The following is a 25,939-nucleotide window of genomic DNA, read 5'->3' on the forward strand; positions in this document are numbered from 1 at the left end:
CAGTATCCCCCAAACACACCCCTCCCCTCACTATTTCTCTCCTCCCTATTTCTCTCCTTCCTAATCCCCCTGTTCTGGTGGAATTCACAGGATTCTGAAGTCACAAAGACCTGGGTTCAAATCATAGCTCATCCACTTGTTGTCTTTGTGCAAGTCCTCAAGCAAGCCATCAAAATCTCTGAGCATCAATTGATTCATTAGTAAATCTGAAATAATTATGCTTCCCTGTGGTGGGTGTCATGAGGATTTACATAAGGCAAGATCATGATTTACACACAGGACCTGGCAAAGAGCCTAGTACACAGTAGGTGACAAATAAATACTCATTCCCTTCCTTTCACCTATTCTGCTTCTCCTCAAGTCTCCGAACTCTGGCTCGCTGGTCTCTCCCCACGTCCCTTCCTGGTGCCAGGACGCTCTGCCAGCCACTCCTTTCCCCTGCCTGTTGACGGGCCAGGTGCTCCCTCCCTCCTCCCTCCTCCCTCCCTTGGGCCCTGCTCCCTGCCCTCCTGGGCAGCCAGGGCAGCAAGGACGGCACCCAGGGAGCTGCCCCATGGACAGGGCCCCACAGAGACACCACCGAGCCTCGCGGGGTAAGAGGCCCCATGACCTTGCAGGCAGGTGGAAGGGACTGCCAGGAGGCTCAGAGGAGGGGAGAGATGGGAAGAGACAGTAGAGAGGGACAAGAGCCAGAGAAATAGATGGACCGGCAGGGGAGAGCAGGAGGGTTAGACAGGAAAAGGCTTGATAGAAACTGAAGTTGAAATAGGAGGAGGGACAGGGGAACTAATAGAGGAGAAATGGGAATCCCCATTAAGGGAGAAGAAAGGAAGAAGTGAAGAAGGAAGAGATAGGTTGGGGTGGGGGAGGAGGGAGAGCAGGCAAGGAAGCTGGATCAAGTGAAGGATCAGAACCTGCTGGTCCTCCCAGCAGGTAGAGGGGACACAGCTTCACTGGTTCCAGCCAGCCAGGACCCTGGGCAGCAATGGCTGGGAGGCGGGCCATTCCACCTTCTGTTCATTCACCAGTGGAGGACCTGTCCTGCCTTTAAGGAGTGGCGGGCGGGGGGGAGGGGGGAGTGGAGAGCAACCACCGCACCCTGTCAGCTGTGCCCACTAACCTGGCACTTTCCTCCCTGCTGGCCTAGGAGCATGAGGTTTCATTTCTGCAGAGAATGTGCCACACAGGGCCAGAGGAAGGGAGGCACTGAGAGTCGGGTAGTCTTTGACCCCTCCAAAGGACTAACTCAGGAACCCCTCAGAGCAGAATTCCCCTGCACACGCTTGGTTGACTGTGAGCTCCCAGGGGAAAAGTGTGAGGGCCAGAGCTGCTTTGCTCCAAGGCCACCTGGTGGAAGAACTCAGCTGTCTGCCTGGGCGAGCAAGGGAGCACCCACACCCCAGATTGCTCTGAGGTGCAAGGTTGGAGGACAGGACAGGGGTGCCACGTCAGAGAGGAAACTGGGTGGAGCCAGACAGGCTCAGGGGGTGTGGCCAGGTGGAGCAGATCTTCCCTTCCCCCACTCCTGCAGAGCCCTGGTCACCAGGGCACCCAGTATAGGAAGTCTGCCTGTGGAGAGCATCTCCTGGGCAGAGGGACAGCAGGAGGGTGTGGGCAGTATTGCGGAAGAGTATTGTGTCAGGCTTGGACAGCAGGAGGAAAAAAGTAACAGAAAAGCCAGAGGTTAGGGAAGTTAAATGCAGGGCTAGAGGTCTTTGGAGTTGGGGGAAGTAGCCCTGTGTTCTCAGAGGAGCTGCTGTGTGGATGTAGAAAATGGACCCAAGAGCTCCCTTGCTAACTGAATGAACAAATGATCCCCACCACCCATGCTCTAGCCAAGACTCCACCCCAGCAGTTGCTCCTTCTGTGGATCCCTGCATCCTTGCAAACCCCCATCAATCCACCTGTACCCCCTTCTGCCTGGTCTCCACCCAGACCTAGACCAGCAGCAGCAGCAGCAGCTGCCACCACTGTCAAAGGATTCTTCTCTCTGCAGGCCAGTGAGCCAGGGAAGCCTGGCCATTAGAAGCCAGAGAAGGGTCTGCATTTACGGCTCTGTCGTACTCTTCCTCCAAACATCCTCTCTGCCCCATTCCCAGGTCCCACCTCTGGAACTCCCTGGCACTTTCAGGCCCAGATAATCAACTGAGAGATTTCATTCCTGCAGAGATTTCACTGTGGGTATGAATATTTATGGTGTACCTCTAATGTGCCAGGCACCATGGAGGGTTCTGGGAATAGCTAGGAGAACAAGGCGGACACAGTACCTGCCTTCACAGCATTTCATAGATCATGGAACATTTATGGCAGTTAGGTGATGCAGTGAGTGCCAGGAAATTAGATGCTAGGTGCTGAGTGTGTGAGCGCCAGGGCAGGAGAGAGGTCAGGGCAGTTTCTCTGAGGAATAGACATAATCTGAGACCCAAGGAATAAAGAAAGGTTGGCTGAATTGAGGGGCATGGGAAGGAAGGGCATTCCAGGCAGAAGGAGCAGCCTCGGAAGTCCTGGAGGCACTTTGAGGAACTGGATGAGGGCTAGTATAGCCACAGGGCAAAGAGGGAAGTAGAGAGGGTGCTACCGGGGTGGCCCGGCTTCTTGTCAGATGCCAGGCTCTGCTGGGAAGGGAGAAGGATGGGATCCTGTGAATGGGGGGAGTCTCCAGGGTCTTCAATTTTTAATCCTAATCTTCTGACTTCTCTTTACAGAGTTGCTGGCTTCAAAGAAGACCCATACTTGTGAGTAGGGAACTTGGGGGCAAGATCTGGTGCTGGGGTGTGGCCAGACAGAGAAGAATTCAGCAAGTGTCCTAGGAGGTTCGGGTAAAAGGTGGGCACAGTGGTTGGATGGAGATGAAGGAGCTGGGTAGAGATGGCATGGGCCTGAAGAGAAGTAGAGCCTGGAGAAGAGGGGACAAAGGGAAGGGGAGAGAACCCAGAGACCAGAGCAATGGAGGAGGAGGAGACAAGGAGGAAGCCTGAATAGCACAAAGGAAAAGGGAACCATCAAAAAAGCAGAGCAGAGATGCTGGACAGAGGCAGAGGGGTGGACTGCTGGCCCAGGAAAGGGTGGAGATGAAGAAGTGGGAGGCAGGGTGGCCTCAGAAACTCAGTGCTGCCACAGTGGGAGGCCCCAGAGTCTGCCCGAGGTTTTGTGGCAGCAGAGCCAGGTTTGGTGTTCATCTCTGTGGTTATCACATCCCTGAGGTGTGAACAAGACTGGAGCCAGGTTGTGCAGGACTGGAGAGCAGGAGAGCCTGCATCTCTATAGGCAATAGTATGCAAGGACACTCTTTTCCCCCTGGGTCCTGAAAGACTGAGAATACATGTGTGAAGGAAGCTAGGGCTCAGGAAGGACTTTCCAATGGACACTAGCAAGTGAGCAGCCTCTCTAGGGACCTCTCAGCATATCAGATCTACTCTCCTTGTTTGTGGAAGAGGCTCGTCCCCCAGAAAGTGCACCCACTCCACTTCAGTCTCAAAGCTGATGCCCTGCAGGACCATGCACACCCTCAACAGGTCAAGGGTACTCTGGAAAAAAATTCCATAGGCATGAACCTTGGACGTATGAGGCTTTCTCTGGAGGTATAAGAGGCCACTTCCATTTCTCCATGGCCCTCCCTTGATTGCCGACTAGCTCCTCTTGAGAGCTCACTGCCGTCCCTAGAGCCTCTCAGTTCCAAGCAGAGACATTTCAGAAAGCAAAGCATCACCCTTCTCCCTGAGGCTGGGGGACGGGGTTGGGGACCCTCCAGGATTCGACATCCTCCCGAGTGGGGGTTGCTTCGCTCAGCACAATCCTGATCTGTGCCTTGCCTGCCGCTAGCCACAGGGCCCCACGGAAATGCTGAGCAGGGCCCTGGGAGGAAAGCGGGTCAGAGAGTGACGCGGGTGAGCTGGGGGAAGGGGGTCAGGGACCATATGTGGGTGGGGGGGAGTAGGGGGACTTTTTGGAGCAGAAGGAACTGGGAGAGGCCAAACCCCACTCCTATCTTTAATCCCTTACCACAGCACCCTCAGCAGGGATATACCTCCTAGCCCGTTCCTAGTCCCCTGACCTTTTTCAGCTATCCCTGAAGCCCACCCATGAGTGTCCTCGTGATGCTCCAGGCTGATGTTCCTTCCCCACAATCTACTGCCCAGCTCCTGAAACACCAGGAAGGCCAGCAGAGAAAGACTTGTACCTAACTAAGATCAAAGATCTCCCAGGAGTTTGGCCCAGGGAATTCAGGAGATATTAGGCCCTGCCCCAGGCTGAGAGACTGAAAAATGACCCTCTAAATTGAAACAATCTCAAGAAGGGGACCCAAGATGAGGAACCCATGGGGAAGCCCAGAACAAGAGGGGCCCTAAGGAAGGACCTCCAAGGCTAAGGCACCCCACAGAGCAGATAGGAGACTGAGAGGGCCTCTGAAATTGTTTGCCAGTCAGTAGTATCCCAGATGAGTTTCTACAGAGAAACTCACATGGTAAGAGACCTCCCAGACTTGAAACACCCTCAAAAGCAAACCTTCCCTCAGGTACCCTCTGGGGTCAATCTGCCTGGGTTTGAATTCTGACACTACCCCTTGCTTGCTGTGTGACCTTGAAAAAGTTATTTAACCTCTCTGTGTCTCACTTTCCTCATCTTTGAAATGGAGATAATAGAAACTACCTCATAAAGTATTTTGTGAGGATTAGATAATCCACATAAAACATTTAAGGCCATTTCTGGCACATAGTAAGCACTATTACTATGAGAGGAGGAGGAAGAGGATGATGATGATGATGATGATGATGATCTGTATTTCAATTTCAATTTTAGTAATTATGCTCTTAAGGAAATTTCTGTTGGATTAACCCCTCCTGCAGATCCTGGGTATTTGCCTGATGATCATTACAGCTACTATCATTTTCGTGTTTCCCTAGCCTAGGTGTACATCATGTCTGCAGGGAGGACTGTGGGTGTGGTAGAGAGTCGGAGAGTCTCCCCAACCACAACACACTGGGCACTGGACACAGCTGTTTGCAGTCTACAGGGTCTCAGGTGGCACATGCCACCAACCCAGGCAGACACCCTGTGACTTACCTCTGGAACATCCCTGCCTCTGGCGTCACCTGGCAAAGAGGGTCAGGCTTGGGGTCCTCAGGGAGAGGGGAATAGGAGCCTGGCCCCAGATTCTCTGAGCTCCACTCTGGCTCCCCAGCCAGAACTACCCTGGCAAGTGGAAACAGCTTTTACCACGTGTGGCTGTCGCATGTGGTTTTGGAATTTTCCAACGCCCCCTATGATTGGCTGCCCCGCCCCTCACACCCTGCCCCAAGCCCAGATTGGCCACGTGGGGCGCCTGTCATCCTACCCACTGCACCCCTGGGGGGAGCAGGGTGGGGGGAGTTGTCACTTGGCCACCTGTGTGGTGCGGAGTTTAAACCCCCCCTGCCCAGAAGCCCTGGGGGAGAGCTAGGTGCAGAGCTGCGGGCTGAGACACTGCTGAAAGGGCCCCCCACCACCTCCACTGCCAGCTGTGCCCCATCCCCGGACCACCCCTGCTGAGGACAGGGTGCCAAGGCGGCAAGGCCAAGGCTCAGTCATGAGAAGTAAGTGAATGGGGTGTGGGGGAAGCCTGGGGCCGTCATCTCCCTGAACCCTCTGAAAAGGAGGAGCCTTCTGGGAACAGTGTGAGCAAAGCTGAGGATGCCTCCCTGGCAGGGTGTCTCCAGGTCAAGGCCAAGAGGTGATGGGTGGGGTAGCCAGGGAGTCCCGCTCCCCAGGAGCTCCCTTACAGTCACAGCGGGAAAAGGACTGTTAAGGAACTTCTCCATCACAAGTTTTGGAAAGACTAAGAGCATCTGAGGTATTTGGCCCCCTCATTTCACAAGAAGAGACTGAACCCCGCGGAGGGGAGGTGCTGAACTTGAGTACGCAGTTGGTAGCTGATGGAGGTTGGTCATTTCCAGGGGCTCTGAACTAACTCACTAGTGACGGGAGTGAGCGAATGCCTGGCTCCTATCTGAGTGTTTCCCTCTGTGCCTCCAACCTTTTTGTGAGTGAGGCCTAAAAGGAGACCAGAGGAGTTGCTTTTCCCTGAAACAGGACAGCAAGAGGAAAGCAAAGCTGGTGGGGAGTGGAGGTGAGAGTCCCCGCGTCTAGGCCTCAGGGTCATCACATTTTCTGCCCACCCAGGGACATGCGTACTAAGTGTAATCCAGGCAAGGTGCTGGTACACGTGTGTGTGTGTGTGTGTGTGTGCGTGTGTGTGTTTATTCCTTCCTCCAGATTCGGTTGTTCATTTGATGAGGATCAGAGTAGTGGAGAGGGGAGCAGAAAGCCCTCCCCGGCTTGGAGCCATGAGCCAACAGCTGATGGGTAGATGTCTGGGGTCCCTTGTCTTCCAGCTGAGCAAGCGTGGGCAAATCAGATAGTACCCCTATGCTCATGTAAGGGAAGCCAGAGCACCTCTCCCAGCGCAGGGTTGAAAGAGGAACAGGCAAACCTGTGTTCCTGTGGCCTGAGGCCTGAGGCAGCCCCAGCTATGACCTGGGGTCTTCCCACAAGCCACAGAAGGGAGGCCATATTGGGCCCCAGAAAGACCCATGGACTGAGAGTCTGATGACCAGGGTCTGGTGCCATCTGTCACTACCTAGCCGTGTTACCTTGAGCAAGTCACCAGGTCCTGATCTCTGGTCTGCAAAACAAGGTAGCCAAAAATAAAATAAAATAAAATAAAAATAATGCAAAAATAAAATAAAAACCAACTATGGATAGTCCCCAGTTCTAAGAGCCCAGGGTCAAGGACAGATCCCTGATCCCTAAGTTAGGCATCTCCAAGGGCAGTGAGACTCAGCTCTCCCAGAGGATGGAAGCAAAGGCCAAGGCAAGACAGGAGCTCCACTACCATGATCAGGGCAAGGACTGCAGCATTGGTGGATGAGCTGTGGGCAGGAGAAGAGCCAGAAACTTCCAAACCCCAGATGTAAGGCCTGTTAGAGCTTCTGTTTCCCTTCCAACTTCTCCCCATGCACAGCAAAGGCTGGCAGGCTGGCCTTCCCAGAAATGGCCCCCAAATGAGCACATCAACCCTCGGATGCCATGACCGGGTGTGGTTCAAGCCTAGTGGCAGGTGAGAATTCCCTGGCAGTGGCTGAGGGAGGCACTTGGGCAGCTCTGCATTATATCCACCCACCACCACACACATACAACTCCACTCAGGCTGGCGAGTAGGAGAGGGGGTCTCCTCCAATTTGGAGGTCAGTGCACTGGCTTCTCACTTGGGCATTTCTGGGTATCCCATAGCCCCATGTTTTTTGACCCTAGTGAGTACCAGTCACCACCAGCTGGGGCAAGCCAGAGCACACAGGGCTTGGGACTGTGACATACCTAAAGACCAAAGGCCAGACACACAGGAGCAGAAACAGTCCAAGAAATAGAGATGCAAAGGCTAAACTCAAAGGACAGGTTTATGAAACACATAAAGGAGACAGTGACGTCAGGATGGAAATGTGGAAGAAGAAATACCAGATTGTGGAGATGTGAAGCCCAGAGATAGCTGGAGTGTAGCATTCTTAAGGCACAGACACAGAGAGAGTGGAGGAGTCCACTAGCCAGAGACCCTCCACCAGCCACAGGGAGGGTGGCCAGTCATCTCATCCCAAGGGACACAGGAAACATGGAACCAGGCACTAAGACCCTGGTATTGGGCCTGGGTTGGGAGAAGGGAGGCCAAGGAGCGTGAGGTCACATGCCTGTCTTGGCTCTGCACTGACCTTTCTTATATTCAGTCATGTTCATGAGGAGCAGTGTGCCAGAAAGAACACCAAGTCCCTAGGGTGTCACAGATCTTACTCTGAGGGTCCAGGGCTACCCAAGTACTTTCTTTCTTTCTTTTTAATATTGTTTAGTTGTAAACAGACACAATACTGTTATTTTATTTATTTATTTTATGTGGTGCTGAGGATTGAACCCAGTGCCTCACAGGTGCTAGGCAAACATGCTACCACTGAGCTACAGCCCCAGACCCTCACCCAAGAACTTTCTAAAGGGCTTCCTCCTTCCTTCCATTACTCCTGCTCCTTTTTTCCTTCCCGTTCTAGCCCCAGGTGTTAGAATGTGGACAGTCTCGGCCTTCCTGTCACAATGAAAACCTCTGTGTTGGTACTGCTGCTCCTACCAGGGCTCACCCACCACCCCTGCTGCTGACTCAAACTAACAGGGAACAGGGACTTTCCCATGCTAAGAGTTCTCCAAGGAAGACAGTCCTGAGGGTCTCCCTGCTGTCCCCAATGGCTTGTCCTTTCTGAGGTCTAGCCTCCACTCCTCCTGTTGTGGCAGTACAGCCCCTTTCTTGGAATTCCAAGGCTCAGAAAGGATGGGATGTCTGTTAGGGAGGACAGACAGTAATAGGGCAGGGCCTCAGGGCCCTGGGCCAGTCTTTCTGGATCCACTGGCTTCCTGGAGCAACAGAGGCACCCTAGAAAAGCAGGACAGTGGCCCTGGAGGCAGACGAGGCCACTGGTAGTGACATGTAGGCTCCAGCTCCTCAGCTTCCTCCTGGTGATTCATCCCCTCCCCCTTCCACTGGTTGTTTTCACTAGATTCTTTTGTTTCCCCTCCTTTCTCCTGTCCCAGACTGCGGGGGTGGCGGGGGCAGCAGGAGGGGGTTTCGGATGGTTGCCTGTCTTTCATGGCTTTTCAAAACCCCAGACTCTCCCTCGCCCACCTGAGTTTTAGCTTCACTATTTTCTCAGCTCTAGGATCCGGGTATATCAGCCAAAAATTCTCATCAGGGGCTCTGGGGAGGGCCCTGCCTGGGCTGGGGTAGTGTCTGCCAGGTAGAACCACTGCGGCCCCAGCCCCACCTAGGCCTCCCTCTCCTGCTCCACTGTGGTGGCACCCACCACCTTGGTTTCCAGCTTTGCAGAAGCTGGGGGAACTGAGAGCGGAGAAAGGAGGGAGGCTGGTGACAGGTTAGGGTGCAGAGGGGAACTCTGGCTGGAGCTGTGGTCTCAGTGGGAAGAGAAGGGGCCTAAGCTAAGAAAAGAACTGCATTCCTCTTTCTTATTCATTCATTCATTCATTTCTGCAAAGAGAAACCTCCCAAGAGATAAGAAGCCCAGTTCACACCCTAAAGGAGCAGTGATCTTCCAGAGGAGTCCTGAGTCATGAGCTCTGTTGGGATGGACAAGTTGTCTGATGTTGGTCATAAAAATGAATAACGGAAGGAGGAGGCTGGGACCATGGAGGAAAAGCTGGGAGAGAGGGAATGTCTCTCTGGATCTTTACAGTAGACATGAGCCCTGGCTTTTCTTCTGTGATTTTCTTCCTGGCCGAGCTCACCACCCTTGTTCACACTTGGCTCCTGCAGCCAATAACCTCGTCCCATCCTGTTCTTGGTGCTTCTGGGCACCTCATCCTCATGGGGTTTATAGCATAATGGTTGAGAGCACTGGCTCCTGAGTTACAGAGACCTGAGTTCAAGTGCCACATCTGCCCCTTCTGGCTGTGTAAACTTAATCAAGCCTCTTCATCTCTGTAGGTAGGCCTCGGTTTTTCTCATCTGTAAAACAGGGACAATGCAAGTAGCACCTATTTCTCAGGACGGTTGAGATCATTACAAACACATGCTGAATCTGGCACAGAGTCAGAATTCAACTTACTCATGTATCTGTCATTATTCTTTATTCAATATTTATGGAGAGCGAGGAGAGAGGAAGAAAAGGGAGGAAAGGGCTAGCTTCAGTCTGACAGGACTCTGGGAAGAGATGAGGACCCCAGGGTTCCTCTGTCTGAATTGTTCTCCACCTGCCTAGGGGGTGTTCTGGGGTTTGAGGGGTGAGACCCCCTGGGTTGTAGCCCCTCCTCTGCTCCTACCACTTCCTCTCTGTGGCATAGGGCACCTGGATAGGGCCCAGGGCCAAGCTCTGGATACATTCAAAGAGCACTATCAATGAATCTTGCAGCTGCAAGAAGGGTGAGATTAGAGGAGGTTGAAGACAAAGAAGGTTTTCCTCTACCATATTTCTCCTCTTAAGAGGTTCTCTAGGAGCATGTTCCCTGGAGAGCCTTCCATCTCTGAAGCAATCCAGAGATTTGTACCCTTTTACGCTGTTTTGTTTTGTTTTGTTTTAGATTTTTTGTGCTGCTGGGTATCAAACCCAGGGCCTCACACATGCTAGGCAAGTGCTCTACCACTGAGCTACATCCCCAGCCCTTTGTTTTCTTTTTCTAAGACTGCATCAGAATGAAGTTTTAAATGCATACTGGATGTCAGGTGAAACACAAGAGCAAGCTTAGTGAACTGGGGGTGTAGCTCAGTGGTAGGGCACGGGTTTAGCATAGCTGAGGCCATGGGTTTAGTCCCAGGCACCAAAAAAAAAAAAAAAAAAAAGGAAGGAAAAGAATGAGTTTAGGAAGAGATTGTCAATCCCACTGATCCCTTTGGGAGGAGCAACCTAGCATAAAAGCAGGCAAGGGACTAAATTCTTGTTACTCAGACCAGCAAACTTAAGTTCCAATTGGGATCTTATTAAAATGCAGAATCTTGAGCCCCACTTCTGCTCTCCTAAGCAGGAACCAACTTTTTGTTTTGTTACCTAGTACCGGGGATCAAACCCAGGACCTTGTGCATTTTCAAGTGTAGTACCACCAAGCTATATACACTCCAATCCCCAGGACACACGTTTAAACCAAATCCCCAGGTGATCTTGTTTGAGATGCAAAAGGTTAGATTCAACCAGTTACCATGAGTTATGGAGCAGTCATCATGTGTGCCTGGGCATTTGTCTCTCCTTTTGGAAATGTGGAATTGGAGGGTTTTCTTTTGGTAAGCCTTTGGAGAGAGTTGCAGGTTAGATACAAAGATCTTCCCAAGAGAGCTGGTGAGGGAAAGGGCAGAGCTGGGGCTGCTGTGAGAGCCAGGGAGGCAGGGGCTGGCCTCAAGCTTTCTGACCTTTGCTTGGCTCTAGTTCCTGGCACTGTCAGGCCCTAAGATGGTAAGTTCCTGGCAGGCCAGGCTCCCAGGCAACAGTTTGAGTAATCGTGTGATTACTCAGTTCCCCCTCCCCAATCTGCGTTCCCACCACCTGCTGCTTCAGGAACTGGCTGCAGAGGTGGATCTTGAAGAGGAGTTATCCGAGATGCTTCTCAGCTTCTCTCATCAACCCCACCTCTCTGCCAGGCCCCTTCCCATGCTTTCCCTTCCCCTCCTCCACGAGTCACACACACTCACGCGCTCATTGCACCCGGTACTTTCTCTTTGAGGTTTGGGGTAGATGGCATTGAAGGGGGTGCAGGTGGCAGGGGGAGGAGGAAGGAGTAGGACAGAGACCTGGTGAAGGTTGTGCATAGGGCCAGGACACGACATGAGTTTTCCTGTGTCTTCTCAGCTGAGCGGCCTCTCCGTTGCTAGGTCTATCTCTGGTTTTTTGTTTGTTTTGTTTTGTTTTGTTTTTGTTTTTCCAAGTCCCCAAAAATCTTAGTCTCTCTAGCTGGAGAAGCAGGAGGGTATGACCCTCGGAGCCTGGCTCACTGTACACTTCTGCCTTGGACTGTAGTTGAGGGAAATGGAGGAGAAGCTGGCCTGGTGGCTGGGGTCCAAGGCTCTTGTGTCCCCCAAATATCAGTATTTGTCCTTGGGTGGCTGCATCTTCCTATGAAAAGGAGAGGGTCTTGGTGACCCCAGGGTGAAGTTCCTGGGGTCAAGACCAGCAGTGGGTCAGGTGTGGAGTAGGTAGGTATGTCTGGGGTCACTCATGTGGTCAGCTCACACACGCATGCGGATGTGGCTCTTGGAGAAGGGAAGAGACAGGGAGGCCTGTGGTTGACTGCTGGGCCGGAGCCCGAGTTCCCACCGTGGCTTGGCCTAATCTCCTTCCCGCTTGCTTTTTTGGGTGACCCGCGTTGGTTTCCCCCTCTCTGGTCTTCAGGTCACTGAGGAGAGAGATACCACAGTGTTGGAGGGGAAGGTGTTGGGCAAGAGCAGAATCTGTGGGGCCCGAGGGCTTCTCATAGCCTCGATATACCCACAGGTTGCTTTGCTTCACCTCAGTAACCTAGCACGCATACTGCTCTGCTCCTACATGTGTCTCCCTGGTGAAGTCACTTATCACACTGTATTATCTAGAGTCACCCCATGGACTGGCAATATTTTTTATCTTTATCTTATTGCTAGGTGGAAAGAGAATGTGACTAGAAGCATGAGCCCCCCACACTTTCTGCCCCTTTTTCTCTTTTCTACTAAGTCATTAAAATCTGCTTGTAATTTCCTGGAAAGAATCTGAAAACCTCCCTTGCCTTCTGGTCCTGGGGTGACCACAGTTCACTGTGCCAGTGTTGGGTGGCAAATGCAGCTGAGACTGGGGAAAGAACTAAGTTCTAATGGGAGGATTTCAGACACCCATGTACCCTATCCCCATGAGGAGGCACCTGCTCACTGACTCAGTTCAAGACTGGCCAGAGAGGATGATGGCATAAGGATAATGGAAATGCTATTTCAGGAGAGTGGAGGGCAAGCCACAGTCTCCCTCTCACACACATCAGCAGACCCTGTGTGTGACCAGGGCCAGGCCTGAGACGGGACACAAGCTAACAGGAATGTAGATTTTCTCTCCAAGGCACACTTCCTCTACCCCTTAGGATGTGAGACATGTCACAGCTGAGAAGTTTTGATCCTAGACCATTTTTCCAGCTCCACCCCTGGCCTCCCCATTCGGAGGAGAACTCAGCAGGTCACTTTAGTGAAAGAGACCCAGCCTGGCACGGTGGCACACGCCCGTAATCCCAGCAGATCAGGAGGCTGAGACAGGAGGATTGCGAGTTCAAAGCTAGCTTCAGCAATGGTGAGGGGTTAAGCAACTCAGTGAGACCTTGTTTCTAAATAAAATACAAAATAGGACTGGGGATGTGGCTCAGTGGTAAATTGCCCCTGAGTTCAATCCCTGGTACCAAAAGAGAGAGAGAGAGAGAGAGAGAGAGAGAGAGAGAGAGACCCCTATGTCCTCAGAAGCACTTTTTGGCACCTGAAATAACCAGGGATCCCAAGCTTTGCCCAGGTGTCTTTCAAGGATGGGCTGGGAGAGAAGGCCTCTGGCCAGTAGCTTGAAACTCAAAAGAAAACTCTGGGCATTATAGAGGATAGAGCAAAGAAGTAGAGGAGAGGAATCTGGAGCCAACAGCAAACCACAGGGGAGGGCAAGCAGACGCAGCTTCCAGTGAGCTCTGTGGGGGAGAGAACATGAATTCTAGTGCCCAGTGAGCAGGCTCTAACATGCAAATAGACACCTGTGAACACCACTACAAGCAAACATGCCACATGTACACACACACAAACAAACACACCTTTGAATATGCCCACTGGTAAGTGTATCCTAAAGCCACATACACAGAAGAGCACAATGAACAGCTCAGGGGCACAGGGATAGAGGCCCAGCTCTCAGGCAAACAGCTGTGTGACCTCTCCTTATTGGCCCTAGTCCTTCATCTAGCAAGTGAATGGGTGAATGAGATGGTTTCTAGTCTCAGTCAGTTCAACAGTCATAATTTGTTGGACACAGATGCCCTTGTATATACTTTTACACAGCGAGACACATAGTCACTTTCTTTCTGCTCTAGGACCAAGGGCCTATGAGCCCTATTTGGTTCTTGCCCTGGGCTCTGGGGCATCCAGCAGAGCTAGATTGTTGAGCCCCACTCTCCTGGGCTCCATCTCTAGCTCCTTCCTAGCCTTTCCATATCCTCTCTGTGAACCCCACCTCTTGGCTCCTGGGCTCTGTGCAGCCCCTCCCTGAGCCTTCACCTCTGGCTGAGAATGGCTGGCACCGCTGGGTGTACCACATCTTCCTGCCTTGCCCCACACTCTGCCCATGGGAGCCAAGCCCAAGTGGGGGAGGGAAGCACAAAGGAAGCCCCTTGCGCGGGAAGCAGGTGTGGTGAGGCAGTGAGTCTCCTATGGCCCGAGGCAAGACAGGGGCAACCGAGCTGTTCAACTTGAAGGGTTGCACAGGTGGCTTCTCTGCAGCTGCTCTTTCTGCCTCTATAATGCTGATACAACTCCCAGCTGCCCCCTCCAAGCCCCCTCCTCTGTGAAACAAAAGACAGCCTCTTCAGACCCTTTGCTGAGAAGCATTTGCCACTTCACGTCTCCTTCCATTTTGCAAGAAGTTAGCTGGAGCTGGCTGGAGAAGTGAGGGGAGCATCAAGAGGCTGCATCACCAGCCCAGATCCATGGTGGTGAAATGCAGAGAAGACTCCTGTGCTGACCTACTTCTTTCTCTCTTCCAGCACAAATTGAAGTAATCCCTTGCAAAATCTGTGGGGACAAGTCGTCTGGGATCCACTACGGGGTTATCACCTGTGAGGGGTGCAAGGTGAGTCAGTAGGCATATGTGTGAACATATACATGCACGCAGACTCTCTTCATGGATAGGAGACAAAGGGCTTAATGGTGTCCTAAGTGGTGCCTCCCTGGAGAGCCCTGAGCACTGGAGGGTATCCTCTCAAGCTGGGAAAGTGATTGTATTGCAAATAACGATCACACAAGAACTGGAGGTGAGAAAACTGATCTCAGGATGCAGAAAAGCAGGAGCCAGTGTTTGCAGGCTGGAGGGCCTCAGGACCAAGCTGGGCCTGGCCAGGATAAGCAGTCTTGGTCTCCCCCTGCCTTCCCCAGGGCTTCTTCCGCCGGAGCCAGCAGTGCAATGTGGCCTATTCCTGTACCAGGCAGCAGAACTGCCCCATCGACCGCACCAGCCGCAACCGATGCCAGCACTGCCGCCTGCAGAAGTGCCTGGCACTGGGCATGTCCCGAGATGGTGAGACCAAGCTGGCAGTCCCTTGAGCATTCCCTGGAGTCTCTAGGGGTTGTCCTGCACAAATACCCTTCCAGAGGTCCCTCTCCATTCCCCCTCTGACAGCCCCTCATCTCTTTGAGTCTATCTCTTCAAAGCTCTTCAGAAACCCCAACTTTAGGTTCTGTTCCACAAACCTTTCCCCAAGGTCCCAGCCCTCTGTTTCTTACTCAGGATCAATTCCTCTCACACTGTTCCCCTCTGACCCAGCTCCCATCCAGTTCCCTCCTGTCCTGTCACCCTAGCTTAGAGCTCCAACTCCCTCCCTGGACCCTCATTCATATCCTAGGACACAGGACTGTGGCTAGGAACAGGACCAGAGCCCACCTGAGAATGACCCAGAAGATGGGGGCATGGCGGTTGGTATTGGTATTCCTAGGGCTTTATCCACCCTCCTCACCCACAGCCTCCTTGCCGGTCCCCTCATGCCCCCACTCAGAAAACTCAGGGTGGAGCCAGGGGGTACATAAGATGATGAGGAGCCAGAAGGAGCCTGTCAGCACTTTTCAGTGCTCAAAATAACAAAGCGAAAGGAAACATGCAGGGGTGCAAAGGGGCAGGCGGGGCGAGGGGCTGTGCCCCCACACCTGGGAGGGGTGTGGGGGGAGAGTAAAAAGGCAGGAAAGAGAGAGCAGAAGAGGATGTTCAGAAGCAAGCCACGGAGCCTGGGTTGGGCTGTGGTGAGTATCTAGGTCACCAGGGAGCCTGCAGGCCTGACCACAGGGAGACCTATGTTCTCAGCCCTCTTCTTCCTCTGGCCCTCACAGACAGGCGAGCTGACCCCGATTACAACCTAAGGCCTCCCCTTCTTGATTGCCCCCAACCCCAACTCAGGAGGTCAGAATACCCAGCCCAGGCACATAGCTTAAATTCTTCTACTATTTGAAACTGGTTTACAGCTTAGAAGACTTTGTTCGGGGGATGGAAATGGCAGACTCTGAAAGGGACAAAAGTCAGGGGAGTGGGAGGGGTCTTGAGCCTCAGTTCCCAAAAGGAGGGCAAGGCTGGAGTTGAACTTGGGATCAAGAAGCACCAGGTCCATTAAAAAATGAGCCACATGCCTGTTGACTCTTCCCTGAATCGTGTTCTTTTGCCTCCTAAACTCTTGATCCCTGAACTTCCTTTAGCCGTCAAGTTCGGCCGCATGTCCAAGAAACAGAGGGACAGCCTACATGCAGAAGTGCAGAAGCAATTGCAGCAGCAGCAGCAGCAGCAGCAGCAACAGCAGCTACAACCGGAACAAATGGCCAAGACCCCTCCAACAGGGGGTCGTGGAGCAGATGCCCTCACTTACACCTCAGGGATCCGAGATGGGCAGCTGCCCCTTGGTGCTTCACCTGACCTGCCCGAGGCCTCTGCCTGTCCCCCTGGCCTCCTGAGAGCCTCTGGCTCTGGGCCATCATGTTCCAACAACTTGGCCAAGGCAGAGCTCAATGGGGCCTCCTACCACCTTGATTACAGCCCAGAGCAGGGCAAGGCTGAGGGCAGAGAGAGCATCTATAGCACAGGCAGCCAGCTTACCCCTGGCAGATGTGGACTTCATTTTGAGGGACCCAGGCATCCTAGTCTTGGGGAACCAAGACAGGGTCCAGACGGTTACTACAACCCCAGTTTCCGCAGCATCCCAGAGGCACCATATGCCTCCCTGACAGAGATAGGTAAGAAGCTGGGGAGACCCATGGGGTGGTAAAGACGAGGGAGGAGCTTCTACCAGGACCCCCTGTCAACCCACCATGAGTCCCAGGGAGTTGAGGGTTCAAGGCAGGAGGTGAAGCAGAAAAGCCTTGCATGAGTTGGGGAAGGAGCTGGTTGAGATCAAGATGTGCCTTCTTCTTGCCCCAGAGCACTTGGCACAGAACGTCTGTAAGTCCTACCTAGAGACCTGCCAGCTAAGGCTGGAAGACCTCCTGCGGCAGCGTACCAACCTCTTCTCCAGGGAGGAGGTGACCAGTTACCAGAGGAAGGTGAGGCCAGGAGACCATGCATGAAGGGAGGACATCTCATCACCACTTTGAGGGTCCAAAGATGGCTACCTGCACACACACAGGGGTGGGGGTAGGCAGGGAATTGCAGATAAATACAGGCTGCCCAACAAGCGTGCATACCACTTTTAACTATGGTTTTGTGTCTATGTGTCTGTCTAAAACTTGGCAGATGAATGAGAGCTTTTTCCTTGACCCCTGCCTATCAAATATTTTACCCAGCCTTCAACACCCCCTCCACCACTAACCTTACCATACTCCTGCCTGCTCCTCTGTTAATACAATAATAATCCAACAATAATCAGAACCCCGAGGATCAATTGTTAAACACTCTTTTTCTGCCAAGCATTGTACTAAATGCCTTACATAGATTATCCTTAACCCTTCCAACAGTCAAACTGTGAGGGTGGCCTTTATTCCTTTGTCCCCGCACTCCCTTTGTACTGGGGATTGAACCCAGCAGTGCTTAACCACTGAACCACATCCCCAGCACTTTTATTTATTTATTTGTTTGTTTGTTTATTTATTTATTTTTTGAGGCAGGGTCTCACTAAGTTGCTGAGGCTGACCTCAACCTGCAATCCTCCTGCCTCAGCCTCTGGAGTTGCTGGGATTGCAGGAGTGTGCCACTGCACCAGGCAGTTATTAATATTTTTAACAGAACAGGACACTGAGTTTAGAGGGATTAATACTTATTCAAGATCACAAAGTGGTAAAGTCAAAGTCAAATTCAGATTCATCAGACACCAAAGTTTATGCTCTCTTTTCCATCACACTCTGACAGTACCACCTGCTCTAAAAGCACTCATTTGGCACTTCGCATTTGCTTCTCTAGGTTTATCAAGACCTTGAATATGTCCTTTTTGTGGTCGTGGTGGGGACCTCAACAAAATGCAAATTGTTTGAGGATAGAACTGTATCTCATACATTTTTTATTTCCCCACAACAGCAGTGCCAGGTGGGTGCTCAGTAAGTGGGACTGACTGACAGGAATTGACCCCTGAATGCATTTGTGCTAAGAATAGGCTTTTTAAAATGCCAGTGGTAGCTGGGTGCAGTAATCCTAGGGACTCAGGAGGCTGAGGCAGGAGGATCACACCTGTAGTCCCAGGGACTCAGGAGGCTGAGGCAGGAGGATCACAAGTTCAAGGCCAACCTGGGCAACTTAGGGAAAACCTGTCTCAAAACAGGCTGGGTGTATAGCTCAGTGCCCCAGAAGTCAAACCCTAATATAAATAAAAAAGCCAGTGTTGAGAATGTGGGAGTTCAGAATCCTTGGTGGGGAGGGCCGAGGCTTGGGAGGGTCGCTGTGTTATACAGAGGGCTACAGCCAGACCCTTCTTCCCCCTTGCAGTCAATGTGGGAGATGTGGGAGCGCTGTGCCCACCGCCTCACTGAGGCCATTCAGTATGTGGTGGAGTTCGCCAAGAGGCTCTCAGGCTTTATGGAGCTCTGCCAGAATGACCAGATCGTCCTGTTGAAAGCAGGTATGCAGGGACCCATGGGAAGGCCTCGGGGAGGAGGGACAGGGCACAGACTGGGGCAGGGCCACAGACTGGAGGGAGGTGTCTTAAGGAAATCAGGACACTGAGGGAGTCAGAGACAGATTCCTAGCTTTGTTTGATGCTGTCTGTCCATCTTTACCACCCTCTCCAGGAGCAATGGAAGTCGTGTTGGTCAGGATGTGCAGAGCCTACAATGCTGACAACCACACAGTCTTTTTTGAAGGCAAATACGGTGGCGTGGAGCTGTTCCGAGCCTTGGGTGAGGGGCAGGGGGAAATGAGAGAGGCTTCTGATGCCAACCCCATCCAGAGCTTCGTGATTCAGGCACCCTCTTTGCAGGGTTGATTGCCACATACTCTCCCCCACCCCCGACCCCCCTCTACTCCAAACACCCAGAGGGTGTTGTCCTTGGGCACCATGGTGTCCTCCACCTCTCTCATTCTTCTCATTTTCATTTCATCAGGCTGCAGCGAGCTCATCAGCTCCATCTTTGACTTCTCCCACTCCCTCAGTGCCTTGCACTTTTCTGAGGATGAGATTGCCCTCTACACAGCCCTTGTTCTCATCAATGCCAGTGAGTGTCACCAGGTTTGGGGAAAGGACTCTTAGGTAGCAGGGCCACAGCAGACATGGAGGAGCCTAGGTCTTCAGATGTGGTTAAGTCTGGGAGATTGCTCAAAATTGCAGAATGAGCCCTGCTCAACAGTGCTATAAAATAAAATGAGTTAAAAAGAAGATTTAGTAGGGCCTCAGGGGAGCACAAGAGCAGGACAAGGTGGGGATGTAGAAATGGGGAGAAGCGAGGCTGAGAGGAAAGGAGTCACTAGCATGACAGAAATTAGTCTGATTGTTGGTGTGTGTCAGCGATGCCTTTGTAGCACACATTGGAACCACCTGGTGAGCTGTAAAAACTATTGGCGCCTGGATTCCACTTCCAGAGGTTCCAATGTAATCGATCTGGGGCACACCCAAATTTTTAACAGCCTACCCCAGGCCACCAGGACTGAGAATCACTGGTCTGTGTGAATTCATTTTAACACAGTATGCCTGCGAAGGCAGGACTCTGGATACCACTCCAATGGGCTGAAGAGGGCTGGGCTGAGCCAACTGAATGCTAAGTATTCCAAGAACCTGGGGAAGTGGGTCTGGCTGCTAACCTGAGTTTGCAGATTAACAATGTCAGTCTTCTGGTTCTGCCAGTAAGTAGAGACCTAAACATGCTCTTGGAACTGGAAATAAAACTTTAAAGATGACTTCTGGATATTTTAGGGAAGTGGAGCAAAAGGTGGTTTTGGTGTCGAAGTTAACCACAGACTACAGCAGAGGCCCTGGCTGGGCCTGAGTGACTTCAGGAAGGCTTCCTCCATTCTGGAAGCATTCTTTTCCCAGTGCAGGGAGGCCTCTTCCAACCCTTACATAGCGCTCAGGCGGAGTCCTAGTGCCTAGCATTGAATGGGTTATGGGAAATGCCAGGTAACCCGAGAGAAGGTAGCCTGGAGTTAGGAGGTGAGAAGCTCTCATTCCTTCCCTCTCTCCCCAGTTTCTCTTGGAGACTACTAGCCAAGTCCAAGATCTCAGAGCTTACCATTATTAAACCAAGACAAACACATACACACTCAGATGAGATAGCCTCTCGCCAGTAGATATCCAAAAGATACAACACACCCTTTGTCTGGAAGTGAATGTCCATGTTCTCTCTGTTCTTGCTCTGGCTCCATCCCCTCCTTCAGATCGGCCAGGGCTCCAAGAGAAAAGGAAAGTAGAACAGCTGCAGTACAATCTGGAGCTGGCCTTTCATCACCATCTCTGCAAGACTCATCGCCAAGGCATCCTGGCAAAGGTAGGTGCTGTCCCTGGAGTAGAAGAGGTCAGGCCTTGTGCCAGGCCCTGTGACATCAGGACTTGTGACATCAGGGCTAGGGTCTGTGGGTGCAGAGGAGAGTGTGCTAGAGTGCTGTGTTCTGTCAGAGAGCTTGCAACAGCAGTGGGAACTCAGGGAATGCACAACTTCTGTGTGCACAAAGATGGAAAGTTAGAGAGCCTGGAATTGGAAGGGACCCCCAGGGAACAATTCAGTTTAATATAGCCAACGCTTACCAGCACCTGCTTTACAAGGCATTGTGGAAAGATACAGAGATTCTGTTCTTGCCCCCACCAAGAGATTCTAATGTGGTACGAAGAGACTTATGTATCTTCTAATCTAACTCTAATATAGAACAGAATGTGATGTGTAATACAATAATGTGATTAACAAAGTGCTTTCCTGATATGTTGTAATCCTCTCAGCAACCCAGTCAATAGGACAGGTATTAAAAGTCTCCCAGTAGCAATAAAGAGACTTTAGTGATTTGTTTCTATTATTCATTGAGCAATAAATGCAAAATTTAACCCTGGTGCTCTATATCCCTATGCCCCCCAATAAATTACTATAAAAGATTTTGAGGAAAATATGAGTGCGTAGAACAGAGATTTGAAACAATTTGAGGGTCGAAGAAGGGGATCATAAATGTTTCCTAGAAAAGGTGACATTTAAACAAGGCCATGAAAGAGATAAGGTTTTAATAGACATCTGAGAGGGTGGGGCAGGAGTTCCAGGGTTAGAGAACAAGATGAGCAGACAGAGGATGCAGTTGGGCCTAGTGGCACATGCCTGTAAGCCCACCCACTTGGGAGACTGAGGCAAGAGGGTGGCAAGTTCAAGGCCAACCTTGGCAATTTAGTGAGGCCCTGTCTCAAAAGTTTAAAAATAATTTTAAAAGGGGCTGGGAATGTAGCTCAGTGGTAGACTGCCCCTGGGATTGATCCCCAGTATTGCAAAAATAAATAAAACTAAGAAGGCAAAATAGCACATACATGGAGAATAACTCAGGACACCTTTTGACTACAGTGTGAGATGGGGAGCTGGGATTGAATGATGAAGCAGATGATTTGCAGAAAGTAAGTCTGAAGATTAAGTCAGAAGAAATTCAAGGATTTTCAGGACTGTATGAAAGAGTTAAGGCTTTCTTTCTAAGCAATGGGAGTCCTGAAGCCTAGAGGGATGATATAATCAGAGCCGTTATTTAGGCAATTTACTTTGGAACCAGTGTGAAGGAACCATTTATGTAATCCTTGGAGTGGGCCTCTGTTATGCACCAGGCTCAGGGCTAGGTGTTGAGGACTCTGCCCTAAAGAACTTGAACTCTAATTTACTACAGGATGGATTAGGAGGGAGAGGAATTGGAAAACAAATCTGATTGGATCCACATTCAAAATACACCACCTCCCCCACTGTCACCCTCCAGCTCTCAGCTCTCACTTGGGACCATGAAAGAGGCCACCTGACTGCACCACCCTCGTCTGCCCGGTAGAGCCACACAGAACCTATTCAGCACCCACAATGGCCCTTTTAAGGAGGAAATTCCATCATGTCCCACTCTTATTCTCAACCCTCCTGTAGTTGAGATTCAAGCTTACAGTCTATGTCATGGCCAACTGACTTCATGATATAACCTTGTCTTCTTTTCTCACTTGACTTTCCCCTGCCCACTCCATCATTGTTCCACTACACCAGCCTCCTTGCTATTCTTTGAACACATCAAAATCAGTTGTATCTCAGGGCTTTTGTATCTGCCCATTGCAGTGGTCTAGGAGATTCTTCCCCCAGTTATCCAAATTACTTGCTCTATCCCTTCACTCGGGGTGGAGGGGGTTCCCTAACCAATTACTCCATATAAAAAAGCCCTCTGCTCTTCACCTTGCTTAAATTAGTTTAGCTTTTGTTGTTGGTGGTGGTTTGTTTTGTGGTACTGGGGACTGAACCCTGGGCCTTGAGCATGTAGGCTAGTGCCCTTCCACCAAGCTACAGCCCCAGTTCTGCTTTAGTTTTCTTTAAAGAACTTAACCAATACATTGTCTACACTCCTGTGTTGCTTCACAACAGGAGTGTGCTCTGAAAAACACATTCTTCCGTGGCTTCATCGCTGTGTGACGCCATGGAGTGTACTTACTAATACAGCTACTAACCAATATAATCTTATGGACCACACATGGCTCATGGTTTTCCAAAAGGTTGTTATGTGGCACATCCCTGAACTTATTTTCTGGTTCCTTCACTAGTATGTAAATTTAATAAAAGTAGAAATTTTATATCATACATCAACAAATCACCTGAGCCCATCATAGTAACTAGCCCAGATCCACATAGTTTTTCAAAAAATATTTGGTGAGGACTAGGGTTGTGGCTCAGTGGTAGAGCGTTTACCTAGCATGTGTGAGGCACTGGGTTCGATACTCAGCACCACATAAAGACCAATAAATAAAATAAAGATATTGTGTCCACCTATAACTAAAAATATATATTTTTTAAATTTGTTGAGTGAATGACACTATTGCAATAGCCCAACCCAACCAAACTCAGGTAAGGTAGTAGGCATCAAAAGATAATGAATTCAAAAGTTATGAAGAGATTACCAGGCTGCCTGCTCTTCCCTGTCACCTTCCCAAGCAGAAAGGTAAGCTAGAAGAGGGAGGTGATGGCTGAGAGGTGGTTTTTTTTTTTGTTTCATTTTGTTTTGTTTTTGTTTTGTTTTGTTGGACTGGGGATTGAACTCAAGGGCACTTAACCACTGAGCCACATCTCCAGTCCTTTTTATTTTTTACTTTGAGACAGGTTCTCGCTAAGTTTCTCAGGGCCTCACTAAGTTGCTGAGGCTAGCTTTGAACTTGCAATCCTCCTGCCTCAACCTCCCCAAGTTGCTGGAATTATAGGTGTGCACAACTGCAACCAGCAAGAGAGATATTTTTAAATCTCACTGGGTATACTGGGAGCCTGCAGGAGATAAATGGTGTTTTCAGCCTTTCTCACAAAAGTCTCCCTGCCTCTGTCTCCATATGGGTTTCTGGGCCTTCTTCATCACCCCTTGGCTGAGGGGTGGCAGGGTTACTTTACTATTTGCAGCATTGGGTACCTGCTTAGAAGTCTTTTTATTTCAAACAAAGAGTTATCGAGCATTTGCCACAAGCCAAATAATTATAAAAGGTACAGAGTATACGGAGAGACTGATAGAACTTAGTTAACTGCAGTGTGAAGTAGGCAGACAAATTGGATCCTTTTCCTACAATGTGGTAAGTACCTGAGGACACCCAAAGAAAGGGTGTTTAATCCAGACAGAGGTGAGTTACACTCGAAGGTAAGAAATAGTTAAGCAAAAGAGTTAGAAAGGCATTCCAGATGAGTGGAACATGAAAAGAAGGCCTTTAAAGAGGCATATGAGCAAGGTTCATTTTATGAAGAGTAGGAACACAATTTAGGGGCTGCACCCAGAAAACATAAGCTTTCACTAACCTTTTGTTTCGACTAACACTTTTTTTTTCCCTAGTACTAGGAATCGAAGGAACACAGGGTGTTCTACCACTGAGCCACACCCCCCAGCCCTTTTTATTTTTTTTCTGAGATAGGATCTCTCTAAATTGCTGAAGTAACCTATAAGTTACGATCCTTTAACCACAGCCTCCCAAGTGCTGGGATTACAGGAATGTGCCACCACTCCCCACTTATACTTTCTTAATTCTATCAAAGAGATTTGACTGATCCAAAAATGCCAGTTGAGGAGGGTTATCTTGTCCTAGGAAGGGTGAGATTTGCTTTTAACAAATCTGTTAAAGTACTGTCCCTCCTTCCCTATTTACCCATCTCCAGCTGCCACCCAAAGGGAAACTCCGAAGCCTATGCAGCCAGCATGTGGAAAAGTTGCAAATCTTCCAGCACCTCCACCCCATCGTGGTCCAAGCTGCTTTCCCCCCACTCTACAAGGAACTCTTCAGCACTGAAACTGAGTCCCCTGAAGGGCTGTCCAAGTGACCTAAATGAGGGATGCCTTTCCTCTCCCTTCAGCATGCTGGTCCACCTCACTTGACCTGGGTCCACCCTCAGCCTTTCCCCTCCCCATATCTCTGGAGGGCAGTCCCTGCCCATTCTCTGGGAATGAGCAAATACTGAGACTGGTTTCCTGTCCCCAGATTTACCTGGCAGTGGGTCATAGCCAGAGGATGGGGGAACACCATCTCCAACCTTGGCCTTGTTCTGTCTCATTTCCCACACCCTCTGCCAGTCTTCTGGGAGTGTGGGGTGAAAGGGATATAAGGAGCTCTAAGAGACCAAGGTGTCTTCAAGAAAACAGGGAATCCAGGGTACCCTGGATGAAAAGAACTCAACTCTGGGCTCAGAAGCTAAAAATAGGCCTTTGAAATACCTCATTGCATTTCCCCATGAGCTTTGACTGGGGGAGATGGATCAAGCTCAGAGACTGATGATGAGAGTCCAGAAGGACCTGTATATAACATGAATCTGGATCCTTAGACTTTCTGCCTTCTTCCTTCCTCTCAGTTCAGAAAGAAGTTGTTGGGCACCCTGCCCTTTTCCTAGGATCTAAAAAACCTGAATATATGGATGATAAGAATGGGATGGGAGTGAAGGGAGGGGGGATAATTGTTACATGGGATTTGGGTGTGAGGAGAGGGTTCACAATGGAGGCCAATAAGTCAAGAGATGCAGAGGTAGAACTTGAAACCTCTTATGCGCACTTTAAAGAGTTTATCCTAGGGCTGGGGATATAACTCAAGTGGTACAGTGCTTGCTTTGCATGTCTAAGGCCCTGGGTTCAACCCCCAGCACCACACAAGAAAAAGGAGAGACTTTATCCTAAAGTTTTTTAGGAGTCTAAGCAGAGACACACATTCACACACAAGTGAAACACATGCAAACTCAACCTGCAGTTATGTAGTTCTATAGGCACATTTGGTCTGACACAATCTCGGTCATCCTGAGGTCACAGCTCAGAGAAACCTAGTGACCTCAGGAAAGAGTCTCAATCTGTCGGGAGCCCAGAACATTTCCATGATGATCTAGTCCACCAATCTTACACCTGGAGTGGTCCAAACTCCAACCCAGGTCCAGCTGTATTGTATCACAAGAACTGCCAAGAGGCTGAGTGTGGCAGAGCATGCCTGTAAACCCCAGCTACTCAGGAGGCTGAGGCATAAGGATCACAAGTTCAAGGTCAGTCTCAGCAACTTAGTGAGACCCTTTCTCAAAAACTATGAAAAGGGCTGGGGATGAAGCTCAGTGATAAAGCACCCCTGGGTTCAATCACCAGTTACAAAAAATAAAAATTAAAATTAAAAAATTAATTAATTAAAATAAACCTTCAAGAGAAGCAAAGAGAGCGGGGACTCTGGCCATCAGAAGGCCAAAGACACTGGGAAAAGAAAGACTTCCTTGGCCAGGGACTGCTCTCCCTATGGAAAAAAGAAGGTGAGGCCATCCCACGGCTCTGTGACTGGCTGCCACTGAATCTACCATGAGGAGGGGACTGGAAGCAGGGCAGGGACCTGGTTCCCTGTTGTGACCTTGCCCAGAATTTCCTTTGCTTCAGGAATAACTGTGGACCCTCCTAGGAGAACTAAACAACAGATGATGGGAGAGGATATTTTTTCCTCTCAGGGGAGGGATTTAGCTGGGTAAACATAAACTCCAACTTGTACAGTTCTCTATAAAATGATTTTAATGGCAGAAGTGTGTGTGTGTCAGGGGATGGAGGGAGTCTTAAATATGACTACCTGTGTGCCTGCTCTCTGGTCTCTTTCAGTATCAAGT

General features: G+C 50.4%; 1 protein-coding gene across 4 annotated transcripts; it reads left to right on the plus strand.

Moving 5' to 3' along the window:
- Positions 1-520: 520 nt before the first annotated feature.
- Positions 521-25,864, plus strand: Rorc (RAR related orphan receptor C). Of its 4 annotated transcripts, none has more exons than XM_047552549.1 (11): positions 521-617; positions 2,706-2,735; positions 14,251-14,336; positions 14,639-14,780; positions 15,944-16,474; positions 16,659-16,780; positions 18,153-18,285; positions 18,455-18,526; positions 18,767-18,877; positions 20,034-20,143; positions 23,984-25,864. In XM_047552549.1, the coding sequence occupies exons 1-11, from the start codon at positions 554-556 to the stop codon at positions 24,143-24,145; spliced, it is 1,563 nt and encodes a 520-aa protein (XP_047408505.1). In that variant the 5' UTR covers positions 521-553; the 3' UTR covers positions 24,146-25,864. The 4 variants fall into 4 exon arrangements, with proteins under 4 accessions (XP_047408505.1, XP_047408495.1, XP_047408515.1 ...); XM_047552539.1 differs by having other exon boundaries at positions 18,455-18,562; positions 23,984-25,863; XM_047552559.1 differs by lacking the exon at positions 23,984-25,864 and adding an exon at positions 21,501-22,609 and having other exon boundaries at positions 18,455-18,562.
- The last annotated feature ends 75 nt before the right edge of the window (positions 25,865-25,939 follow it).

The sequence above is a fragment of the Sciurus carolinensis genome, chromosome 1 (assembly GCF_902686445.1).
Source record: "Sciurus carolinensis chromosome 1, mSciCar1.2, whole genome shotgun sequence".
Lineage (NCBI taxonomy): Eukaryota > Metazoa > Chordata > Mammalia > Rodentia > Sciuridae > Sciurus > Sciurus carolinensis.

What these genes read in the sequence shown, in the direction of transcription:
- Rorc (XM_047552539.1), top strand. Translation starts at nt 554, where the DNA reads ATGGACAGGGCCCCACAGAGACACCACCGAGCCTCGCGGGGTAAGAGG. An exon ending in TGCCTCCCTGACAGAGATAG is followed by an intron (nt 16,475 to 16,658) that starts GTAAGAAGCTGG and finishes TTCTTGCCCCAG; the next exon opens with AGCACTTGGCACAGAACGTC. An exon ending in GCCAAGGCATCCTGGCAAAG is followed by an intron (nt 20,144 to 23,983) that starts GTAGGTGCTGTC and finishes ACCCATCTCCAG; the next exon opens with CTGCCACCCAAAGGGAAACT.